The sequence below is a fragment of the Balaenoptera acutorostrata genome, chromosome 15 (assembly GCF_949987535.1).
Source record: "Balaenoptera acutorostrata chromosome 15, mBalAcu1.1, whole genome shotgun sequence".
Taxonomy (NCBI): Eukaryota; Metazoa; Chordata; class Mammalia; order Artiodactyla; family Balaenopteridae; genus Balaenoptera; species Balaenoptera acutorostrata.
This window is the reverse complement of record NC_080078.1, coordinates 82,237,001-82,262,084: the sequence shown is the minus strand read 5'-3', so window position 1 is coordinate 82,262,084 and position 25,084 is coordinate 82,237,001. Positions and strand designations below refer to the sequence as shown.

Genomic DNA, 25,084 nt, shown 5'->3' with positions numbered 1-25,084 from the left:
GCTGATGTGCTCAAGAAGATGCTTTAAATGCGTGTGTAAGTCAGTTCCACTCTCCTTGAGCTTCAGCCCTCCACTACAATAACAATATCCCCCTCCTTCTTCCTGGATCTCTGAATGCAGGACAGATGGACTGCACCTGAGTCAAACTAATCCAGCTATGCTCAATACACCCACAGCCAACCCAGATCTCTCAGGCGACAAGGGCAGAAGATAAAGATGAGCCGCTATAAGCTACTAAGATTTTGGAACTGTTGCCATAGCAGAAGTTGGCTAATACACCCTCTGTTTGATGTCCTTTTGGCCAAGAATTTTCATAGAGTTTTTCTCTCAAATCCCACTGTATAACAATATTGCTTCTAGTACAAAGGAGACCAGATTTCCTACTCAGATACATAATAATCCACTAGAACATTGGTTATGTTTTAATTTAGTAGTTGAATCATTTGGTTTTAAAATTTTTTTTCAAAGAAAATCTTACAGTGTCACCATTATATATAAGTAGAACTAGTCTAACTACATGAGGAAAATGAATCCCACCCTACTCCTCAGTTATAAATCCACTTCTCAAGAGGGAAGCCTTCCATCAACCACTTCACAACTCACTTCAATCAACCACAGAATGCTGAATGGCTACAATGTAATACTAAATTCTCAGGATGATATAACATCCTCGGTACTATTATTAAACCCATTACAAGGATGAATAGTGAGAATCAGAGAAGTAACTTAATTATGATTGCTCAGGTAGAATGGAAGGGTCGAGCCACACTCAAAGCTAGAAATTCTGGCTTCTCTAGATGTATGTTATTTCTAGCAGTACACTCCATAGGGTGTGCTCCTTAAAAACTACTAAAAGTAAATGCATGAATAAGTGACTGGCTGAATAAATGAGCAAATGAATAAAACTAAAGTTGCAAACAGTTTTGGAAACATATTAAAAGTTATTTCTGCAAGTTGTAAATCATATCTTGAGAGAGAAAAAAAAAGAAATGCAAATCTTAATTCCTAAGGAAAAATAAAGTACTTGTCAACTCAAAAGAAGACACTCTGAACTAAAGTCATCTTTCCTACTGAGACCTTAAAATGCTGAAGAAACTCAGCTTTTCAAAAACCACTTGCTTTTATGTGGGTACACCTGGCACCATGGTTTGTATCCTGAGCTACTGCTCTAGTGAAATTCTGCTTGGGGCAAGCAAGGAATCCAAATATCAGGCCCTGTGGATCAAGCACATATAGTAAAAGACAGAAATCTCAAGACCACAGTCCAGTGAATCTTGACACATGTACACACCTCGGCAGCCACCAATGTTTTGATTGACATACAAAACATTTCAGTTAATATCACCACTTCCTGGGTCAGTACTGACCATAGATAAAACCACTACTGTTACCTCCATCACCACTGGTTAGTTACGCCTTTTAGAAAACTTTATATAAATGGAATCATATCATATGTATTTTTCTGTGTTTGGATTCTTTCGTCCAATATCATGTCTATGAGATTCATCCATGCTCGGTGATACTTTGGCATCATGTGAATAAGCTGTTACCCAACACCTTTCAGAGAGTTGTCTTAGCATCCACTGAAGACTCATCTGCATCAAAATACTATTCTTTTTAATCCAACTGGTTTGTCAACTTAAGCCCATATACCTATGAGTGCCAGAGTCAAGATAAATATTGACCAAGGATGGTTTTACTGTTCCCACCTGCATACTACTTTTTGTTAAAGTAATCTGGAAACACAGGTCATGAATATTACTAGAATCACTATGATTACTCATTTATTTCAAAAATGTGGACTACTGCATTTAATCAGGTGAGCAAGTTTACGTAGAATTTACTGCATGTTTAGTTGATAGAGGTGCCCACCATACACCCTTTATGCATTTGGACATCCTCATCCACAATTTTTAATTTATATTTGTCAATAGGTGAGCTGGTGTACACAACTGGGTAGTTTACTCAAGAAGGGAACCAAGCCATTTGTGACTTGACCCCATCATCAGTCTCTTTACAGGCATTCCAGAAGGACAGCCAGCTAGCTGTTATCACAACTGCAAGTTCTAACTGTAGTTACTTTGAATCTGAAGAAAACCATGCACAGGTGAATATGGTGGTCCATTTAGGTTACACTTCTAGAGCCTGTTGAGAAGGGATGTTGGCGATTCTTTGTTTCTCAAAGCTTTTGGTGGCATTTGCAGACCACCTTATGGGGGACTTCCAATCTTCCCCTTGCACTGAAGCATCCTTCCTTCAACAGAGACTCCAGGCAGATGGAGAAGGCGGTCCAACTCGCCTTTCCTGCGCCAATGCAGAAAATGACAGAAGGCTACCTTGTTGGTGGTGTGTTTTTTTGGCTCTAGCGTGTGATTACATTGGATGGCACTGCCTGAAAATCAGTCTGAACAAACTTTGATTCACTCTTCTCAAGATAGAGCCCAACCACGTGTATTCCTCCCACACACTCTGTGCTCCTCTAAGAGAAATGGATCTCTTTCCAATAGCTGGAGGAAATAAAAAGCTGCACACTGAAGTCTCCACCTAGCTCCCACTTGTCTAGTGGACAGTTCTTTGGGACTTTCAGAATGTTCCTCCAAATACTTCTCTGCACACACAGCCTATTGTGATGTTAGAGGTCATTATATTGAAGAGACACAACTCTACTGAAACAAAGACAGTGCACAATTTACTGTTTCCCTTATCTTAAAAGCCCAACTGAAATCCCTCTCATTTCTGTGGTCTTTTCAGTCCCACCAAGCAAGAACACTTGGGCTTGCTCTTGCTTTGCCTGGAGACACTCTTTCTCTATAGGAAGAAGCCTCACTCCTGCCTTCTTCAGCGACTCACACATCCCCTTCTCCTGATGACTGTATTTAAAATTGTAGGGGCTTCCCTGGTGGCACAGTGGTTAAGAATCTTCCTGCCAATGCAGGGGACACGGGTTCAAGCCCTGGTCCGGGGAGATCCCCCATGCTGCGGAGCAACTAAGCCCATGCGCCACAACTACTGAGCCTGTGCTCTAGAGCCCGCGAGCCACAACTACTGAGCCCGCGTGCCACAACTACCAAAGCCTGTGCGCCTAGAGCCCGTGCTCCACAACAAGAGAAGCCACTGGAATGAGAAGCCCGCACAGCACAACAAAGAGCAGCCCCCGCTCACTGTAACTAGAGAAAGCCCGCGCGCAGCAACGAAGAACCAATGCAACCAAAAATAAATAAATTAATTTTTTTTTAATTTTAAAAAATAAATAAAATTGCAGCACTCTCATTCCACATGCCTATCCCTTTTCCCTGCTTTCATTTCCTCCTTAGCATGTATCAGTCACGCCGACACCCTATATATTATACTTTTTCTTTATGTTGGAGTCGAAGCAGGGGGTCACCTGCTTTGTCCTCTGCTGGATCTCCAGTGACCCTCAATAAGCACACGTTAAATGAAAGCCCCGCTTCCTAATCACCATCCCCATTGTAAAGACAAGGAGACTGAGGCATGGTGATGTTGTTAACCTGCCAGGGGCTAGACAATTCCTGACCAGTGACAGAGGCAGAATTTGACTCCAAGCAGGCAGACGCTGAATTATGTGCCAGATCTTGGGTTCTAAGCCCTTCATATGGATTATGTTATTGAACTTTTCACATCCTTTTTCACTGTGATATTATTCCCATTGTACATAGAAGAGTGTCGAGGTCTACAAAGGTGAATTTGTTCACTCAGCAGGCAAACAGCAGAGCTGGGATTCAAACACAGATGATCCAGCGACTCTTTACTAAACCACCAACTGCCACCAAATGAATATACAGAAAAGAATCAGAGAGGCCATCATTCCTGAGTTAGGCAGTGTTATTCCTAAGGTGGGTGGTGAAGGATGAACAAGAGTTTATGAGGCAAAGAAAGGAAAGATGAACTTCCAGACCAAACAGAGCCTACATATGCACAATCACGAAACTGCAGTTTGGTACATAAAAACCTGGGGAAGAGCGGCAGCGAGGAGGGCAGCAGTGGGCAACAGACAAAGCGTGAAGCGAGAGCAGTTGGACGGCAGCTACATCCGAAAAGGCCCGGTGTGATGCCGTCAGGAGTGCAGTGTGACTCACGACGTCTGCAGAGCATATACTAAGAGGTTTAAAGCAAATAAATGGAAGGGTAACATCTACGCATTAGAAAGATTATTCTACAGGCCAGTGGTTCTCAGTCTGGGGGAGATCTTGCACCTCCCTCCTTTCCCAGGGGAAAAGATTTCACAAAGTCCAGAGATATTTTTGGTTGCCAAAACTGGGAGGTGCTACTGGCATCTAGTGGGTAGAGGCCAGAGATGCTGCTATACATCCTACAGTGAACAGGCCTGCCCCACAGCCATAACGTTAACTAACAGCGCAGTGGGTGAAAACCCCATTACAGTAAAAGTAGAGAAGGAACAAGGCTGATGCATCACGCAACTAGAGAGTTCTATGCACACGGAGTTGATGAGAATGGCGCCCTCTGGAGCTGAGCGGTGAACAGCTGGCTTGGCCATACATGGCGGACTTAACCACGGGGAAGGAAGGGAACATCATGACCAGAGGGCAGAAATGAGGTCTACAGAGGCCAGGAGGCAACCAGGTAATAGTTATGACTTTAGCGTAGGTTAGAGCGGGAGGAATGGAAAAACAGGGAGAGATTTAAGAACTACTTAATTACCATGCATTTCTTGTTTTCTAGTTTTCTGAGTATCAAAAATCCAAAGTACTATGACTCCCTCAAAGACAAGAAATATTCAACACTCTCCTAAATTTCTGATAAATCTTTAAGTATGCCATCCAATTAGGAGCTCCAAAAGAAGGACTGCCAAATCAATTTGGCTGTTTAAAGCCATATTCCAGATGTCTTATTCATCATAAATGATAGTATTCATTGAAATAAATGTTTAACAGCCAGCGATTAACAAAGTGGCCATACTTTAAAAGTTTAGTTTGCTACAGATATAGTTTTGCATTAACAACTTGGAAAACAATTACAAATTACACAATTCAATTTTCTAAATGGATTATTTTGTAACTAGACAGAGAAACTGTTGAAATTTGTTCTGGTGTTTCAAGGGAAGATTAATACAATCGGATTTTTTAAAGTACATTCCCTTGAGGAACTGGTATATTCCTGTCAGAATTATGCAAGTCGTCAGCATTGTGTGGGAATATTAAGTATGTTTCTGGTGTGCTGCAAAGTCAAAAGCCATTTAGGAAAACAAGGATTTGATTTCCAATTTTTCCCCTTCTTTTGCTGATGATAATTTACAGATAATGATTTATTTATGTTTACAGAGTGAAATGGAGACCGCTACCTAAAAGGCAATTTTTCCGCCTTGCTTTTGTAGGCTGTATCCTAATTATTTTTCCCCTTGTGGGACTGAATGAATTAAGTGAGCAATTCACTTTGTATATGCAAATTGTGAAGCTCTGCAGAAGCTTCAAATTATTTCATTCTAAAATAAATAAATAAATAAATAAATAAAGCCATTATCCTACGGAAAATGAAGAGGCATAAATCCCTTTAACTTTTGTAGGTTGCCCTTGAAAATAAAAGTCAGGTAAAAGCAATCCATTTCTGGGTCCGTAATGTTTTCTCAAGTACAGGATTAATAAAATAATCCATTACATTATTATTATTGTTTTTACATTATTATTATCTGTTGAAATTTTCAGAGCACTCTGAAAAGCTCTAATAAAGATTTCCATTAAAATTTTGCAAGACTTCTTATAATGTGTTCCAAACCTTTAACTTTTTCATATTGTCTTTCCTAAAAAAAAGTACCAATGGTTTTAATGCAGTGCCAGTAAGCAGGGACAGACAAATGAGGAGAGACATCCCCAGTTCTAATCAAAAGTTGTCAGCATAAAACATTTCTATCCACAAGTTTCCCCTCAGGACCTGGAACACAGCAGTTTAAGCAAACATTTTATAAAAGATTTCTTAAGAAAGAACCAGTCTAGACAGTTATATCCCAGCCCCCATAGAGATGGTTTCATTCTTTCCAAAAATATCTATATGCCCTTGGTCACTTAAAATAAATTGGACTAGCCCCTGTCTGAGGTACAAATTTGGACTGTCCTCCCTGGAGAGTGGAGCTTTATTTGTACACATGAAATAACTGAAATAATCTGTTCATTGTGTCTTCCTTAAAAATAAAAAGCCACACACACACCAAAGTGTACTTACACTGAAAAGTCTGCATCTGAAATTTACAGAGAGAATGGAGTCTGGGGTGAAGGGCACTTTCCTAAGCTGTCTGTGGGTGTGGGATTCTGGATAATCTATCTGGAGACAATTTGGCAGTAGCTACAAAAATGTTAAAGGTACAGGATATCAGCTGACCCTCTCACATCTAAGACTTTCCCTTCCAAAAAGATTAGCATGAGCATATAAAGACAGATGCACAAGTTTTTCACCACAATAGAATTTATATTAGAAAAAAATTAGAAACCTTTTTGCCCATCAATTTGGGTATTTTTAAACAGATTGTGGTGTATCAATATTAAAGAGTAGTCTGAAGCTGTTAAACTAATGAGGTGCAGCCACTAATTATTGACTTAGAATTATTCAAAGCATGACAGAAAGGGTGTAATTAATGTGACCATTTATTTTATCTCATAAACCAGAATATTTTGAATGTGAAAGAAGTTGTTACTAAAAGTTATATAAAGACTACAGGATCATCAAAACATCCTGGGGAAATCTGTATTTATGGTCTCCTTAAACACAATATGCATAGTATGTAAAGAATTACTCTATTTTTGCTTTAAAAATGTGATCCATATATGTGTGAGAATATGCTTCTATTTGTGTAGAGAGTGAAAAGAGTTTGAGGGGTGCACATCAGTCTATTTTTTTTTTTTTTTCCTGAAGACAGGGACTAGGGCCCAAGGTAGGATTATTTTCTTTCATTTTACTTCATACACTTCAGAATTGTTTACATTTGTTACAAGGAATATGCAGGATATTTATAATTTTAAACAATGAGTGACAAGAAAAAAAGAAAAAGAAATCTGCAAAAAAGTGTAAAATGAGGTAAGTGGATCTCTATCCTTTGTCAACACAACTTCTTGTGCAGTAACTTACTTGGTCAACAATATCCTGTAGTTTCTCCCACACCCAAAAACCATTTGACTAATTTTTTTACCAACTTGAGAAAACCCACCCTTTTCCTTTTGACATCATTTACAGAGAGCTTCTGTATGTTCTTGGATTATAGTCAAGTGTTTCCACATAAACACAAATGTGAAATCACATAGATCAAGTCCTAGAGATACAGGCTTTTAAGAAATTCATGTAAGAAATACATAAGAATGGGGAGGAAAAAGCATTTACATTCAATGAACTTTGTAGCTAAGTTTGTTTTTTTCTTATTCTTATTTTCCTATGTGCATATGTGTGTTTCTTGAGACTATAACTAAGTCAAACAAACTAATAGACCAGTGACAGACTAAACAGATTACATTTTCATAAACCCTCAAAAACCTGAGGTTCTTTCCAAAATGCAAGGAAAACTAATCATTTCAAATGATTAGTCTAATAATTGTGGGGTAGGAAAAAAAATAATTTAAACTAGATGATTGTTTTATCAGATTATAGGCCAAAAATGACTGGTTTACACACAAGTATTTAACTCAAAAGGGCTTTAAATTTAATCCAAATTAAATGAAATAATCACGTATAAACTTAACAAAACATGTACAGGATATGGAGGTTGAACATTACAAAATGCTGATGAAAGAAGTTTTTAAAATTCAAATAAATGGAGTGACCATGTTTATGAACTGAAAGACTTAACACAGAAAAGATGTCAGTTCTCCCACAATTTGATCTATAGGCTTAACATAATTATTTTCAAAATTCTAACATGGGTTTTCTGTAAGCACAGACAAGCTTCATTTAAAATTTTATGGAAAGGCACTAAAATAGCTAAAACAACCTTTAGAAAAAGAATAAGTGGAAGCAATCATTCTACCCAGTATTAAAGATTAGTATATATTTACAGTAATCAAGAGAATATGATACATAGCTCAATGAAAAAGAAAAGAGAACCCAGATATAGACTTCTGCTAATATGCCCAAATGATTTTTGATAAATGTGCAAAAGTAATTCAGTGGGAAAAAATAATTTTTTTTTTTTTACAACAAATGGTATTGGAATAATTGGGCAACCTTAGCTAAAAAGAATGAAACTCAACCTACATCTCACACCTTATACAAAAATTAAACTCAAAATGAATCATGAACTTAAATATATAACTTAAAACTATAAAATCTTAGAAAAAGAAAATGTTCAGGATCCAAGGCTAGGCAAAGAGGTTTTAGACTTGACAGCAAAAGCATAATCCATAAAAGTAAAAATTCAAACACTGGACATCATTAGAATTAAAACTTTTGTTCTGCAAAAGATCCTGTGAAGAGGATAAAAGATAAGCTATGGAAAAGAAAATATTTGCCACCACATACCTGACAGAAGAGTAGAATCTAGACTGTATAAAAAATCACCAAGACTCAATGGTTAAAAAAAAATCTATTAAAAATTGGTAAAAATATATGAAGAGATATTTCATAGAAAAAGATATACAGATGGCAATTAAGTGCATGAAAATATGTTCAACATCATTAGCCATTAGGGAATACAAATTAAAACCACAATGAGATATCACTATCAGAATGACTAAATTAAAAATAGTGATACCACCAAATGCTAGTGAAGATGCAGAGACACTGGATCAGTCATTCATTGCTGGTAGGAATGCAAAATCCACAGCCACTCTGTTAAGACAGGTTAGCGATTTCTTATAAAAATAAACATGCAGCCACAAAATGATCCAGTAGTTGCACTCTTGGGAGTTTATCAAAGAAAGATAAAAACTTTATCCATAATAATAAAAAATTAGAAACAACTAGCTCTTCAGTGGATGAATGTAAATAAACTGTGGTACTCCATACTATGGAACACTGCTTAACAATAAACAGGGACAGAATATTGAAACACACAACACAACAACTTGGATGAATCTCAAGGGGATTACATTGCTCATAGCAGCGCTATTGAAAATAGCCAAGACATGGAAGGAACTCAAGTGCCCATCAACAGACAACTGGATTAAGAAGATGGGGTGTGCGTGTGGACACACACACACACACACACACACACACACACACACACAGTGGAATATTGCACAGCCATAAAAAAGAATGAAATACTGCCATATGCAGCAACATGGATGAACCTAGAGAATATTATGCTTAGTGAAATAAGTCAGAGAAAGACAAATACGGTATGCTATCACTTATATGTGGAATCTAAAAAATAATACAAATGAATTTTTATCCAACATAGAAACAGACTCACAGATACAGAAAACAAACTTGTGGTGACCAAAGGAGAGAGGAGAGAGGGGAGAGGGGAGGGACAAATTAGGGGTACGGGATTAACAGATACAAACTACTGCATATAAAATAGATAAGCAAGAAGGCTATAGCACAGGGAATTATACCCATTATCTTGTAATAACCTATAATGGAGCAGAATCTGCAAAAATGGTCAATCACTTTTTAGATTCCACATAAAAGTGATATCATACTTGTCTTTGTCTGACTTACTTCACTCAGTATGACAGTCTCTAGGCCCAACCATGTCACTGTAAATGGCATTATTTCCTTCTTTCTTATGGCTGAGTAATATTCCATTGTATATATGTGCCACATCTTCTTTATCCGTTCCTCCATCGATGGACATTTAGATTACTTCCATGTCCTGGCTATTGTAAATAGTGCTGCAATGAACATTGGGGTGCATGTATCTTTTCGAATTATGGTTTTCTCCAGATATATGCCCAGGAGTGGGATTGCTGGATCTCATATGGTAGCTCTATTTTTAGTTTCTTAAGGAACCTCCATACTGTTCTCCATAGTGGCTGTATCAAGTTACATTCCCACCAACAGTGCAAGAGGGTTCCCTTTTCTCCACACCCTCTCTAGCATTTATTATCTGTAGATTTTTTGATGTGGCCATTCTGACCTGTTTGAGGTGATACCTTATTGTAGTTTTGATTTGCATTTCTCTAATAATTAGTGATGTTGAGCATCTTTTCATGTGCTTTTTGCCCATCTGTATGTCTTCTTTGGAGAAATGTCTATTAAGATCTTCTGCCCATTTTTTGATCGGGTTGTTTGTTTTTTTGATATTGAGCTGCATGAGATGTTTGTATATTTTGGAGATTAATCCCTTGTCAGTTGCTTTGTTAGCAAATATTTTCTCCCACGCTGTGGACTGCCTTTTCGGTTTTTTTATGGTTTCCTTTGCTGTGCAAAAGCTTTTAAGTTTAATTAGGTCCCATTTGTTTATTTTTGTTTTTATCTTCATTACTCTAGGAGGTGGATCAAAAACGATATTGCTGTGCTTTATGTCAGAGAGTGTTCTGCCTATATTTTCATCTAAGAGTTTTATAGGGGAAAAGTGGGGGGGAGGGATAAATTGGGAGACTGGGACTGACATATACACACTACTATATATAAAATAGATAACTAATAAGGACCTACAGTACAGCACAGGGGACTCTACTCAATACTCTGTAATGACCTACATGGGAAAAGAATCTAAAAAGAGTGGATATATGGTACATGTATAACTGAATCACTTTGCTGTACAGCAGAAACTAACACAACATTGTAAATCAACTATACTCCAATAAAAATTAATTGAAAAAAAAACTGAATCACTATGCTGTACACCTGAAACTAACATAATATGTGTATATCCACTTTACTTAAATACATAAATAAATAAAGTGAGGTTAGCTGAAACAGGAAAAAAGAGAGAGAAAGAAAAGAAAAAAAGGGAAAAGAGAAAGTAGGTTTACCAAGCCCAGGGCCAGCATACTTCCCACCACACTAACTGCCTTGGTCTCAAAAACAACAGACAATCGTCTCTCCACTTAGATTTCTTCCCAGTTGTTATTCATCTCAAAAAAGTAAAAGGATGCACAGAAATTCTCAACCCCCCTTCTGGTTGGTGTGAGCAACTTTGATTTGCTGAGTGAAAACAATAAACTTGTGTTTCACAAGAAGGTCAGGAACTATAATATTTAAAGTCGTTGGAGTCCTTTGTCTCAAACTTAGACAGTGATGTATGTCAATTATTTCTCAATAAAACTGGAAAGAAATAAATGAAAAATAAAGTCACTGGAGTCTTAATATCGTTGCAATTACAGTTAATCAAATTCACAGCCGTCTCTGACAGCTGTGGGTGCTTGAGGGGTGCTTCACAGAAGAAGACATGAAAAATGAATGGTTCTGTATGTGCATTATTCATATATTTATTTTCCAATTTTTTATGAGAGCACCTTTAGCTCCCTTGTCAGCGAGGAAAGCACCAAGTTTTAAAATTCTACAGACAATTTCTTGCTTTAAAAACTTCTAAAAAGAATCACATACATAAAGCTGGCATTTTTTCCATAATAATATCTTTAAAAGTGAAACAAAAGAAGCACTATATTCCCATAAATGCTACAGATGTCCTACAGGAGAGATATGGGTGTATATGCCACCTCATCTATGTGTTGATCAAACAGCATAATATACAGTTCTTCATTTCTTTTGGAAATTGCTTTATTTGTATTCAAATGAACTCTGAAATCTGTTCACAGTGTGCTACTTATCACCCTAGTATTATCAAGATTCATAAATTACACAGAATTTAGATAAAAAATGCACATCTCAGAGTTACTCCAGCTTTTTATACGCCCCCAAGAGATTAATACTAAACGTATCAGGCCTGAAAGAGTAAGGATGATGAATAAGCTACAGGAACTCATCAAGGGCTTGGAGGCTTAGTGTAGATAATTCTTCCATTCTAATGCTTTGAGCTTTGGTTAATGATTATTATAGATGAAAGAGAATGTGGCTTATCACATTCCCCAAAGATTTACATATTAAATTCCAAAGCCAGCAGGTAGAAGTCTGGGAAATAGGGCTCGTTTGTCCTCAATCTCCCCTTACTTGTTTCACATTCAAGGGGAATCTTTTCAGTCCACTTTGGTTTTACATTTGAGTCTGTCCTCATCAAACTTCCCAATCCTGGCTTTCTCTGCTCCCATCCCCACGCACCCCATTTCCTCCAAATCAAAATTCCTTTTCCTGGTTTCAGATTTCTCAAGATTTTCTGGTAAGCTAAATAAAAGTGTGACACAAAGACATCTACATGTATTCCATGTCCTCTGTCGGTAATATTCATAGCTTTTCAATCAATAGTTTAAAAAGTGTCTTCTATGTGTTAGGCCCTGATAAGGAGTAGAAGCAGACTTACGCCCCCCCAAAAAATCTCTGCCCTTGTGGAAATTATTTTGGGTGGTGTTGTAGTAAGGACAATAAGAAACAACCAAGTAGATATGTATGTAGTGATAAGTGCTAAAGAGAAAAACAAAGGGAGATGGAGAGGGAGGGCGTCCAAGGATTCCATTTTAAATAATGGGGGCAGGCAATGGCCTCACGTAGAGGAGGAATTTGAACGATGACCCGAACAAAGTAAGGACATGAGCTTTGCAGATATTTGCTGGCAGAGCCAAAGCAAAGGGAAGAGCAAGTTCGAAGGTAGGAATGTGCTTGGCATGTTCTGCGGAGAGTAAGGAGCCCAGGGCACCTGTCGCAGAGTAAAGTTGGATTGGGGAAACTGTGCAGATGAAGTTAAACAGGCGGCAGGGAGTCACATGAGTGATGTGTAGGCCATTATAAGGACTTGGCTGAGGGTTCTGAGCTAGAGTATCAGGATGTGATGTAAGTGTTTTGAATAGACTCCGGAGGGCTGGGAATTAGGCAGCCTGGTGGCTTCGACCACAGCAGTAGCAACAGAGGTTGTAAGAAACATTCAGAGTCTCTCTGCATATTGAACACAGAGCCAACACCATCTGCTGATGGACTGGATTTGGGGAGTTCCTATAAAATACTCCTCACCTGTCCTCTTTCTTCTCTTAGGAATATATAGGTCTGTAAGCAAAATACAGCCTATTTTTTTTCTGCATTCAGAAAGGTTGGTATAGGGGATTGTGAAGAATCAGATATTTCTGGAAACATATGCAACTCTTCCAAAACAAGGAAGCACTGATCAACATCAGCGGCCACACACAATGAGGAAACAGAACGAGTCTGACGGTATCCTAGCCCATTCAGGCTGTTGTAACAAGTCACCATAGACTGGGTGGCTGAAAAGCAACAGAAATCTATTTCTCAGTGTCCTGGAGTCTGGGAAGACCAAGGTAGAGGCACCGGCAGATTCACTGTCTGGTGAGGACTTGCTTCCTGGTTCATAGATTCTGTGTCCTCAGCTGGCGGAAGGGAGGAGGGAGCTCTCCCGGGTCTCTTTGATAAAAGCACTAATTTCATTCGTGAGGGCTCCACTCTCATGACCAAATCACCTCCCAAAGGTCCCACCTCCACATACCATCACAACTGGGGATTAGGTTTCAACATACGAATTTGGGTGGTTGGGACACAAGCACACAACCTAGCGCAGATGGAGACTGTAAAGTTATAGACTGGCTGGGATTCTCAAGAGAAGAACTGATGTACAACCACAAGTTCTGGCTGCCTAGGGGTGAAGCCTTTGGATGACCTTGTTACTTATAGTGTGAAGGCAATGAAGAATGAATGATTTTCAACCACAGCAGAAAGTCTAGTCACCAGGATGTGATGGACCTGAGAGGTGGAGGAGAGGAATCAGTGCCAGGTAAGGGAAGGAGAAAGGAAGCAACTCTGTCCTCATCCCAGAGATAAACCAAACACCCCTTTGGGCATCTTGAGCTCCGTTTTAAGGCAAGACCTCTCAAATCAAAATGAAGCACGTCATTCCTATATCATTGTTCGCCATCTTGTTACAAGAACAGACACTGGGTATGCACGGGATAAGTGGGACGTATTACATCTGGTCCAAAATGACTGGACATCAATAGTTTCAGGTGTTATAGAAATGGAGAGACTGGCTCGAGATTATTTTCAAGGGTTCAAAGTTATGCTCTCCCTGGCTTCCTGGATCACCGCTCCTAAATAATAGATTCGCAACAACTCCTTCCTGAGGACAAAAAAAATTTTATTTGAATAGTGGTAATATCTGGCATATGGAAGATAAACAGTAGAGGAAATCTAGACTCATAGAGAAGTATACTTGGGTTCTCCTTTGGAGAGAAGGAAGGCTGGAAATGGGGCTGACCTTGGAAGGCAGAACTTTGCTATGAAATAGTGGGGAAATGAACCACATGGAAGATGCTACTCTTGACTCCCTTTCCTACTTATCTCAAAAGTCTTGCTCTGTGCTTTTCCTTCCCTTATGTCTGTATAGATGCACCTTTAAAGCATAGCATACTCTTTATGTCTCCAAGCTGAGAAGGAATACAGCTTGTTCTACTGCTTTTCATTATTGTATAAACCAAGGCGTCAAAACAGGCCCTTAGTAAGATGTTGGAAAGTCACCACTTTTCGAGAATTTGCACAAAAGGGAAGGTTATTCACTTCCCCTCACCTGGCTAAATTTCTGTGCTACTGGATCCACCTCTTCCAGCTTCTTTCCCTCCCTCCTCACCCCACATTCCAAGCACTGACTGAGGATCTATTCTGTATCAGGCACTGTGATAGACATAATGAGATCCAATCCTGACCCTCCAGGGGCTTCAGTGTTGGGAAAAGGGCCTACCACGCAATTGAAAATTTACAAAACATGGTGATTTCTACAGTAGAGATTGGAAAAACACAACAAATAGTAGGAAACCAGAAGAGGGACTTCACATCAGTCAATTATTTTAAACAATGAGCAAGTAGATATTATTTTAGAGATGTTTGGTCCTTGGAAAAAGTATCATTTGTACCTTTGTTAAAAAAGCAAGACAAGTTTTCAGACTCAATGAACTTGAGTTCCCTAGTTATGAACAGATTTCTGGAAAGCTACAACAATCGAGTCTTACCTTATGATAACACCTAAAATATGCAGCACGTTCATCGGAAAATTTCTCCAGTCTTTTTGGACCTTTGCTTGAAGCTTTCTTGAATACTAACCAACATCGTTGATAAATCTGCAAGGAAATACAAAGACAGCACTCAGCATCACTACTGACTCAGATATTCCTGGCATTTACATTTAAATATTTTCTTTTTTGATGTTTTCACCTGTAAAATATTCATAAGCCATAAATGTGATGTTGCTTTGGGAAAATAAAATTTTAAAACCCCGAACTGTTTCCACAATGGGTGTATTATGTCATTCAGAAAATCACTGGAATCAAAAGAAAAATAAGTATTTGGAGTCAAATTTCTTCATACTTTGACAACAACACCAGTGGAAACATTGCAGAAAAAGTCCCAGAAATAAAAATCCCAAATCAGCGCAAATAATATAAGCATTTGTGGCACATGCCCTAATTTCAAATGCCATTATATATGGAAATCATAGGCCTGATATATGCCAAAGACTTTAAGTCCTAGAAAGAGACAGTCCCTATGTGTCATGTGACATTCCTCATAACTGATGGTCAAGAGTTGGGCCAGACACTAGACTAGCTAATAAATGCTGATGAACACCAAGCAGATTCTCCCTCAGAAAATTCAACCCAGAGACTCAAAGATTATTGCCAGGCTAGGGTGCAGTCCAAGGTAATACTGTAAAAAGTTAATACTGTAAATTAAAGGAAAGAGAATTTCTGTTATTTCTTAAATATCCAAAGATATCAGTAAAATAATTAAAATCGATTCTATTGGCTTTCATCTTGCATAGTCACTGAACTTACCAAGGGTCATAAAAACATGGAGACAAAAGTGGAAAAGCAATGGAGGGAGGGTAGCCTTTTAAACAAATGGTGCTCAAATAACTGAATATCCATAGGGAATAAACAAACTCCTTAACCCAAAACACTCATACAAAACTTAACTGAAAATGGACTTAAATATTAAAAAAACTATAAAAAGTTTGGGGGAAAAAAGGAGGAAATGTTTGGGATCATGGTCTGAACAAAGAGTTCTTAGACCTCATACCAAAAGCACAATCCATAAAAGAAAACGTTGCCACATTGTACCTTGTCAAAATTTAAAACTTTCGCTATGTGAAAAATTCTGCTAAGAGAATGAAAAGACAAGCTACAGACTGGGAAAAAAATATTTGCAAACCACATATCTGACAACGGATTAGTATCTAGAATATATAGAGTCCTCATATCTCAACAGTAAAGAACCAAACAATCCAATTACAAAATGGAAAAAAGACAGACATTTCACCAAAGAGAATATACAGATGATCAAGAAGCACACGAGAAAATGTTCAACATCATTAAGCCTTCATGGAAATGTAAATTAAAACCACAATGAAACATCAGTACACACCTATCAGATTGGCTGAAATAAAAAATAATAATAATAATAATGCCACCACATGTTGACAAGGATGCTGAGAAACTGGGTCACTTACATTATAATACATTGCCGGTGGGAATGTAAAATGGTACAGCTCTGAAACACAGTTTGGCAGTTTCTTAAAAAACTAAGCAAGCAACATAGGACTTAGAATTGCACTCTTAGGATTCTATGCCAGAGAAATGCAAACATCCCATACACAAAAAAATGTGAACATGAATGTTCATAAGCAGCTGGATTTGTAACAGCGCAAAACTGGAAACAACCCATCTATTCTCCAATGGGTAAATGGTTAAACAATTTGGGGAACATCCATATCATAGAATAACCACTCAGCTATAAAAACAATATGAATGCATCTTCAGAGAATGATGCTGGGTGGGGGAAAAAAAGCCAAACCCAAAAGGTTACATACTGTATGACTGCATTAAAAGCATTCTTGAAATGACAAAATTATAGAAATGGAAATTAGATTAGTGGCTATCAGGGGTTAGGGGTGTGTTGAGAAGGGAGCAGAATGGAAGAGGGGCTGTCTGTAGAGGTAACATGAGGGATCCTGGCAGTGATGAAACTGTCCTGTATCTTGACTCTATGAATGTCATTATCTCGGTTATAATATTGCACTGTTGTTTCGAACATGTTACCACTAGGGAAACTGGATAAATGGTATAGGATCTTTGTGTAATAGTTCTTACAACCAAATGTGAGTCTACAATTATCTTAAAACAAAATGCTTATAAATTTTTAACAAAAAATGTAAAAGATCTTAAAAATTACAGCCTAATCTAATAACAGTTACCTAATTCTTTTGCTACCAGACCGAAGTCTAATTAACCACTAGACTAGGTAACTTTAGAAAGCCAAGTGGCAAGAGCCATTGGTAAGAATTCAAACCCAAAATCCTTTTCAGGGTGGAGAGTCAGCCATGCAAATTAACATTTTCAGGGCTATGGTTGGCAAATAGAAGACTTACCAACATCTGGCTGACGTCTGAATAACAGATGAGATCACCAGCTCCCTTAAAACCTAACCACCAGAGAGAGGACTGTAATTACATTGGGAATGACTGTCACCCTGATTGTTCAAATAAAGGATGTGGAAAATAGGTTCCTCACTGTCATTCTATTATTGGCAACCCCTTTCTTCTGGACATGGCCCTGAAAATGTGTTAAAGACAGCATGCTAAGGTATGCAAGAAATATGCCTACTATGGGGAAAAAAATATTTTCACCAAAGGGGATATTTTATATTTCCTAATTATGCCTCAACTTTTAGACCCAATCTTGAACGACAGTATTTCTACTTAAAAAAAAAAAACAAAAACTTATTCATTTTCTTCACAATCAAACCTCTATTTGCCTGGCTTCTGTCTGAAGTCTATCGAACACAAGCTAAAGATTCCTCAATTTCAGCATGCCTAGTGATTTCCATCTTTGATTCATCCATATTACACTTAGGGGACTTTGGGGTTTTTTTGTTCTATTAAGTATCAATAGTAAGAGCAAAAGTGCAATGTTATAATGAAATAACTGCAAGAGTACTACTGTATAAATTCACATGCAATATTGCTTATAACTATTGGCTGGAAAGTCACCCCGGAACAGATTAAAACATGTTGGTTCATCAGGAGATAAGGAGAACCCCAAAACTTGGTTTATGAAAAGGGGGTTCAGTGATTCTCCGTGTTGGCCCAGCCTCACTCAAGATAATTGTTAATTATGCAGATTCCTAGAGATTAGCCAAGGTCAACTGCATCAGAACCTCTTGGGGTAGGGCCAAATTGGCTCTGTACCATATCCCCCAGGGATTTTGTTTGTAATTTGCAAACCAATGCCATGAATATTCATAAAGACTTTCAGACAACCCAGTGCTTCCCACGTGGGACTGACAACAAAGAGCCCTCCAACAAGTGCTCCATCCACGATGAGGGCCTCTGGGCTGAGTGGTTTCCAACAAGTGATGCATGGTGGCTTTGGACGTGGAGCAGCGTGTGATGCTGTCCTGAGACACAGTGAAGGTGAAAGTGAAATCTGCTGAACTACAGTAAACTCCCCATTTCACCTGCCCTACACTCTCGGTCCCAAGAACAGAAGAGCCACCAAGTATCAGAGAATTAAAAACTTGTCCTCAATATTTCAAAACTGGTTAGAGGAAATGAAACAGGAGGACTCACTGAACATGGGAACACGTGGAGACTAGTTGGAGTAACACTGACATGGTTAGAAGGACCACAATTGGAGAACAATCTCATTTGCACAATAGCATAGGGCATTTTTTTTCTTAAATTAATTCATTCAACCATCTCCTTCATATTTCATATAACACATCCACTGACCATCTATAGTATTTCTGAGCTAACATTTTTCTTTCAATTGACTTGTTTTTAACTAAAAAATGTTTACCCCAACCACGAGAGCAAAGTGCAGTTTCCAACTGGACATGAGGAGTAGGTAATCCTAATGATAACTATACCCTAAGAGGATCTAATGACAGAATAATTTTCATGTTGAAATATCCCACCTTCTCTGCATCAGGGTTCCGCATTCTCGGCACAGCTGGCATTTTAGACGAGGTAATTTGGGGTAGTGGGAAGGGCAGGGCTGCTCCTCCAATTGAATGCCAGCAGCACACCCCTCCTCCCCTGCTGACAACCGGAGCTGTCTCCAGACATTGCCAAATGTTCCCTGGGGGGCAAAGTCAGAACCACTGCTACAGGTGAGTGCACGCTGAGCCGAGACTGCAGAGTTGAAGAATATGAGGTTATGGGAATATCTTCAAAGTCCTGGCTTTGGACAAGTCAATCCACACAAGCCACTGTCGAAGCTAAAACAGACAAGCACATCGCACAGTTCTGACAACCTGAGTGGATGTACATGAGATTTAGCAGTTACATAAAAATCTCCTTCAGTGTGTATTTTCTTGGTGGTGGTGGTCGTTTTACTACACCTAATTTTCAGCCTTAAACTGTCCTCAAACCATATAAGATTTCTATTATTTTTTCCATTGTCTTCCCTTTCTTTAAAACTTGAGATCCTTAATAACTAATTAGCTCTGGTTTCAAATCCCTGATATCTTTACTAGCTACTTTTCCTAACAAAGACTGGTCTGGTAAATTCACCAAGATTTCCAGGGCCAAGGAACAGCTGAAACAATTCAGAATTTGCTGGGAGTTCCTAATTTCATTAGCAGTCCATCACAATGTCTTGAACAACAGAGTCACAAACTAAACTTCTATAGGACGTATCTTTTTTTTTTTTCTTTTTTGGTCACGCCACGTGGCTTGTGGGATCCCAGTTTCCCGAGCAGGAAACTCCCTATAGGATGCAACTTATGAAGATAACAGAAAGCAAATTTTGGTCACAAAATTTCTGTTAAAAGGAAAATTATATACTGCCTTTACATAAGCTCAAGAAAAGCAGAAAGCTTAAGTAAGATGTGACCATTTAGGACTTCACGGTCTAGTGCAAGTATCAGCAAACTTTTTTCTGTAAAGGGCCAGACAGTAAATATTTTGGTCTTTGAGGGTCACAGGCCCTTGGTGCAACTACTGAACTCTGCAGTGGTAGCATGAAAGCAGCCATAGGAGGATATATGTAAATGAAAGGTGTGGTTATCTTCCAATAAAACTTTATTTAAAAAAACAGGCAGTGGGCCAGATGTCGCTCACAGACTGCAGTTTGCCAGCCTCTGGTCTTTGGCAGTATTTCTCAACTGTTTAAGCTCAGGTCACCTTTTGATGAACATAAAAATCTGGTTGACATGTCCCTCTTCAGGGAAGGAGGGGAGGAAATATCCCCCAGGTGAGGATCCCTATATATCCCATATCTCCCCACAAGCCAAATTTAACTTCAATCAACTTCTATTAAAATGCTGACTTGGGCTTCCCTGGTGGTATGGTGGTTGACAGTCTGCCTGCCAATGCAGGGGACACAGGTTCAAGCCCTGGTCTGGGAGGATCCCACATGCCGCTGAGCAACTGGGCCCGTGAGCCACAATTACTGAGCCTGCGCGTCTGGAGCCTGTGCTCCGCAACAAGAGAGGCCACGATAGTGAGAGGCCTGCGCACCGCGATGAAGAGTGGCCCTCACTTGCCACAACTAGAGAAAGCCCTCGCACAGAAACGAAGACCCAACACAGCCATAAATAAATAAATAAATAAATAAATAAATAAAATGCTGATTTGATGCCTTTCAGTGCCTTCCACCACCTACTCCACACATTCCCGGTCTCGCCGTCCACTGCTGGGACCCACTGCTCTACAATGGATGCAGACAAAAAGGCCTCCTAAAGAGGCCTTTTACAGGCAGAGACATTAGCATCTCACCTCTAGCTTTCTATAGTTATCGTATTCTACGCAGGGAAGGTGCCCTTGGGGGAGAAAAGGTAAGTTACGACTGTTTTCCATTTTGCCAGCATCCGCTTCCTGTACTCAGATTGATTCTTCTCTTCTCAGGGCATTCTCTCCAATTCTAAAGATAAATCCTCAGTCTTATAATGCTAAATTAGCCTCATTTCTCACATTCTAATCCTGTTTTTATTTATTCTCCAAAACAAATCAAACATTCTTCTTATCCAGGGTGTTAGTAACAACACCTAGCATTGGTCGAACCCTTTGTGCACGGCAGAATGCTAATCCCTCTTTGTGCATTATCTCAACTAACCCTACCAACAGCCCTATAAAACAGATGCTGTTATTATTCCCATTTTACAACAAGGAAATAAGGCCTTGGTGAGGTTACTCACTGAGTACTACTCAAGGGCGTGGAACTGGTAGAAACAAGCCAGCATTCCAACCTTGGTTTGCTTGATTCTGAAGAACAAGCTCTTAACCATTCCTCCAGGATTTTCCCAGAAAAGTTGATCTCCTAGAGATGCATAAACTTATGCTGAGGGTCGAGCTGTCTGTAAGAATTTGATTTTCATGCTTATCATAATCTAAAAAGAGACATTTAGCTGTAACCATATGCTCTTTCATCTGGACGACGACTTCATCGTCTAGCTATTTTGGTGTGACATTTGCATTTGTGATTTTAAGTTCCCTGGCACCAAGTGTTCACCAAGAGTGATAGTTTTTAATGGAGTATTTCTGCAATTGGGGTCTGAAGACCCTATTCCAGGACTGCAAGTTAGCCCAGCAGTTTGTAAGATGTGTTTTCTTTGAAAAGAATTCCACTCTCTCTCTCCTTAAGCAACAAAGTATTCAGTATCCTTGACTGCAGTCCAGAAACTCAAACGTGCCGAGTATTTCTAACTATGTGGTAAGTATCTCATGTAAGTTCTCAGCTTTTCTTGGCCTTCCTTCCCTCTCTAAACTTTAGTCTCTTGTTATTCATTAGTTACAGCTGCAGTAAACCAATGTCCTGGCTAGCTGGCTCCCTGCTGGTATGTGTGGTCAGCTCCCTAGAGCTGACCAGTCCCTTCTCTAGGAGTGCCCAGCCCTCCACTTTGGCCAACGATGCATGGCCACAGTAACTAGCTGCCCACCCAGAGTCCTGGGCTCCTCTGTGACTGATGAAATACCACAATCCAAGTTCAACCCAATAGCCATAGAAAATGGTGTTGGATGATGCAATCTGGAAGCAGAGGGATAATCCCCCCTCCATCCTGTCTGCCACTGTCTGCAAATAATCCTTCCACAATATTAGAATTTTGACCGGGATGATCTCTGAGACCAAGATGCTTAGAACTTTCTAGTCTTATGAAGGACTCTGTCATTATGGGATTTCAGAAGGTGACAGATGGAAGAGTATAAGAGAAGTAGTTCTTTGGCATCATGGAATCGTTAACAGGTAGGCTGCTACCAACTCCACCTACCAAAACAATGAGCTGGTTCAGAATTATGTATTTTATGAGGGGGAAAAATCTTTTCACTGAGTAAACAACATGACTCTATGCCTATCATTTATATATACCTTTCATTTGTAAGGAAATAAATGCTAATTTGGAGAAGGTTTTGCACAGTGGGTAGCAAGGTTCATTTTAAATTCACTGCAAAGAAAAATACCTGCAAAAACGAGATAATTAATCATAAAATAAAATTTGTACAAAGAGGATTAAAAATACTTCAAAAGCATCCACAGGCAATAAATTACCTATGTCAATCCTTTGCTGATGGTGAAGTAAATTAGCACAACCTTTCTAGAGGGTAAATCATGCCTACCCTTTGACCTGGAAATACCATTTCTAGGAACTTTCCCCTGAGGAAATAATTGAGGAAATATGCAAACATATGGGAATAGGGTTCTTTGGCCAAAAAAACCTGAAAGCACTCTAAATGTTCCAGGGGACTAGCTTAATTAATTATGGCATCTCTGTAAACTAGAAATTGCCATCATTAAAAATGATGTTGTAAAATAATATTTATACCATAGAAAATGCTATTAGTAAGTTATTAAGTAAAAAAAGTAGGTTGTCCCTGCTTTTTAATCTGTTTCTACTCCAGTATATATACTCATTCAGTAAATAAGGCCCAGTTGCTCGTCCAAAAGGACTGAGAGCTATATTTCCACCCTTTCCCACCTCCCCCCCCCCACACACACGCACACACGTGCACATACACACACGTGCACATACACACACAAACATGCACACACGACGACAGGACGAAAATGTCTGTTTCAATGGAAAACTATGCATTCTCTAGGACACACACATCCAGTATTATCTGCTTCTGATTCTGTGGGAGCTATTCTCCAACTCTAAACTGTAGATTACTGATAGAAATGCAAAATAATTCTAGTCCATAAAGATGCAAATTCTGTAGAGGTTCTGTTGATTTCCCTCCCCCACTGCCATGAAGCTAGTTTTGCCTCCTTGGGAACATGCATTTCGCTATGCTGGATATATAAACATGTAGGTTCTTTGGATTCCCCTTAGAACTAGTTATTATAATATTCTGTGTTGCTCTCTCATTCGATTAATAAGCTAAGTAGAATCTTCAACACGTGCTCTTTCTACATCTGTATGAGAGTCATGATAAAAACAGTTAACTGTTTTCGAAAAAAAAATTTTAACACAATCCATCGGCCACTGCGTCCTGTGTATCTCACCTTCTGGTTGAACCTGGAATAATCTATTTTTGTGCAGGGACCACCACCCTAATCCAAGCCACCACCTCCTGAGCTTCAGCGTTTCTCTGCTTTCATTCTTGCCACTTTTCCATCCACTTCCTGCAGGACATCTGGGGTGACCTTTAAAACACTCATCTGACCACATCAATCCACTGCTTAAGCATTTCTGTGGCTGCCTGTTGCCTTTGGGGTAAAAAACCAAAGTCTTAACAAGACATTCCAGAACCTGCAAAAACTGCCCCCCTCCCTCCCTTTTTTGCCTTATTTTGCTGATTGCTTCTTTTATATATTCTTCACATGTAACTATATACACATATCTTTAGTAATAATCAAACAAGTAATACAAGGTTATTTGGAAAAATTCTCACGGAATCAGTATCGGCCACCAGCTGTTCTTGCCACACACAGGAAACCCTTCCCTTGTCAGACAAAGCTGACCACTGTAGAGAGCGGACGCTGTAGAGAGGGAAACGTGATGGCTCCTCTCCTTCTCTCCCCAATTCCTTTCTGTCCCCCGGATCCACACAGGAGGAAGAGAAGTAAGAAACAGGAGAGCTGCCTGAAGAAGCCATACACAGTTATATGTCCTTATTTAGCTTCTACTTTTAAGCAGCCTTAGAGAAAAAAAACCAAACTACTCTAAAGAAATGCTAGAGAATCTTGACTACTGGGTGAGCATTCTATTCAAACACAAAACTGGGGAGCTGATATCACTCATTAATTCATTCAACAAATATTTATTGGGTGCCTACCACGTGCCAAGCACTGTTTAGGTACTAAGGACACAGCTATAAACAAAGTGGAGGAATCTGCTGCCTTCCTTGCGCTTACAGACAACCAATAAGATGACAAGATATATATGCACACATACATGTTCATGTGTCTTATAGTACACAGGTAATATGTCACAATATGTCATATGGTGTTAAGTACCATGAAGGAAAATAAGCCAAGAGAGTAGAGGAGAATTGCTAGTGGTATTTCAATTTTAAATAGGGTAATCAGGGAAGTTCTCAAAGAGAAAGTGACATCTGAGCAAAGACCTGAAAGAGACAGGAGGTTTGGGGGAAGGGGGCGCTAAGCAGAAGCGGCAGCAAATGGGCCTTGACACAGAAACATGCCTGGTGTGATGAAGCCATCAGAAGTCCAGAGAATTCAGAGATGGTGGTGGTGGCTAGGCCTTATGGGTCTTATTGCAAAGACTCTGAATTTTTCTCTGCATGAGATGGGAAGTGAGATGGAGGGTTTTGAATGGAAGTAATATGATCCAATTCACTTTTAAGAACGCTGCAGGGAACTAAAGGCAGAATCAGGGAAACCAGTCAGGAGGCTGCTGCTGCAATAAATCACATGGGAGGTGAGGGTGCCTTGGGTCAGGATGGAGGTGGGGAAGGGGACGAGAAGTGGTCTGAATCCGGTTATATTTTGAAAGCAGAACCAACAAGACCCACTGATGAGACTGGATATAAGGATGAGAGTAAGAAGAGACAGGGATAATTCCAAGATTTTTGGCTCAAGCAAGTACTGATAGAAGAAGGGGGTTTCCATTAGCTGAGCAAGCAAGCCTGGACGAGGACCAGGATCTGAGGGAGGATATGGAACATGATGAT

The 25,084-nt window shown here is 39.3% G+C and overlaps 1 protein-coding gene across 2 annotated transcripts in view; it reads right to left on the bottom strand.

Annotated features, from left to right (window-relative positions):
• The window catches only part of DOK5 (docking protein 5), a 150,778-nt gene that overhangs the window by 60,479 nt on the left and 65,215 nt on the right, over positions 1 to 25,084 (bottom strand). For both annotated transcript variants that reach the window (XM_007185275.2, XM_007185274.2), the window contains one exon: positions 14,967 to 15,074. In XM_007185275.2, coding sequence (XP_007185337.1) covers positions 14,967 to 15,074 — 108 coding nt within the window. The remainder of the gene's footprint in view (positions 1 to 14,966; positions 15,075 to 25,084) is intronic.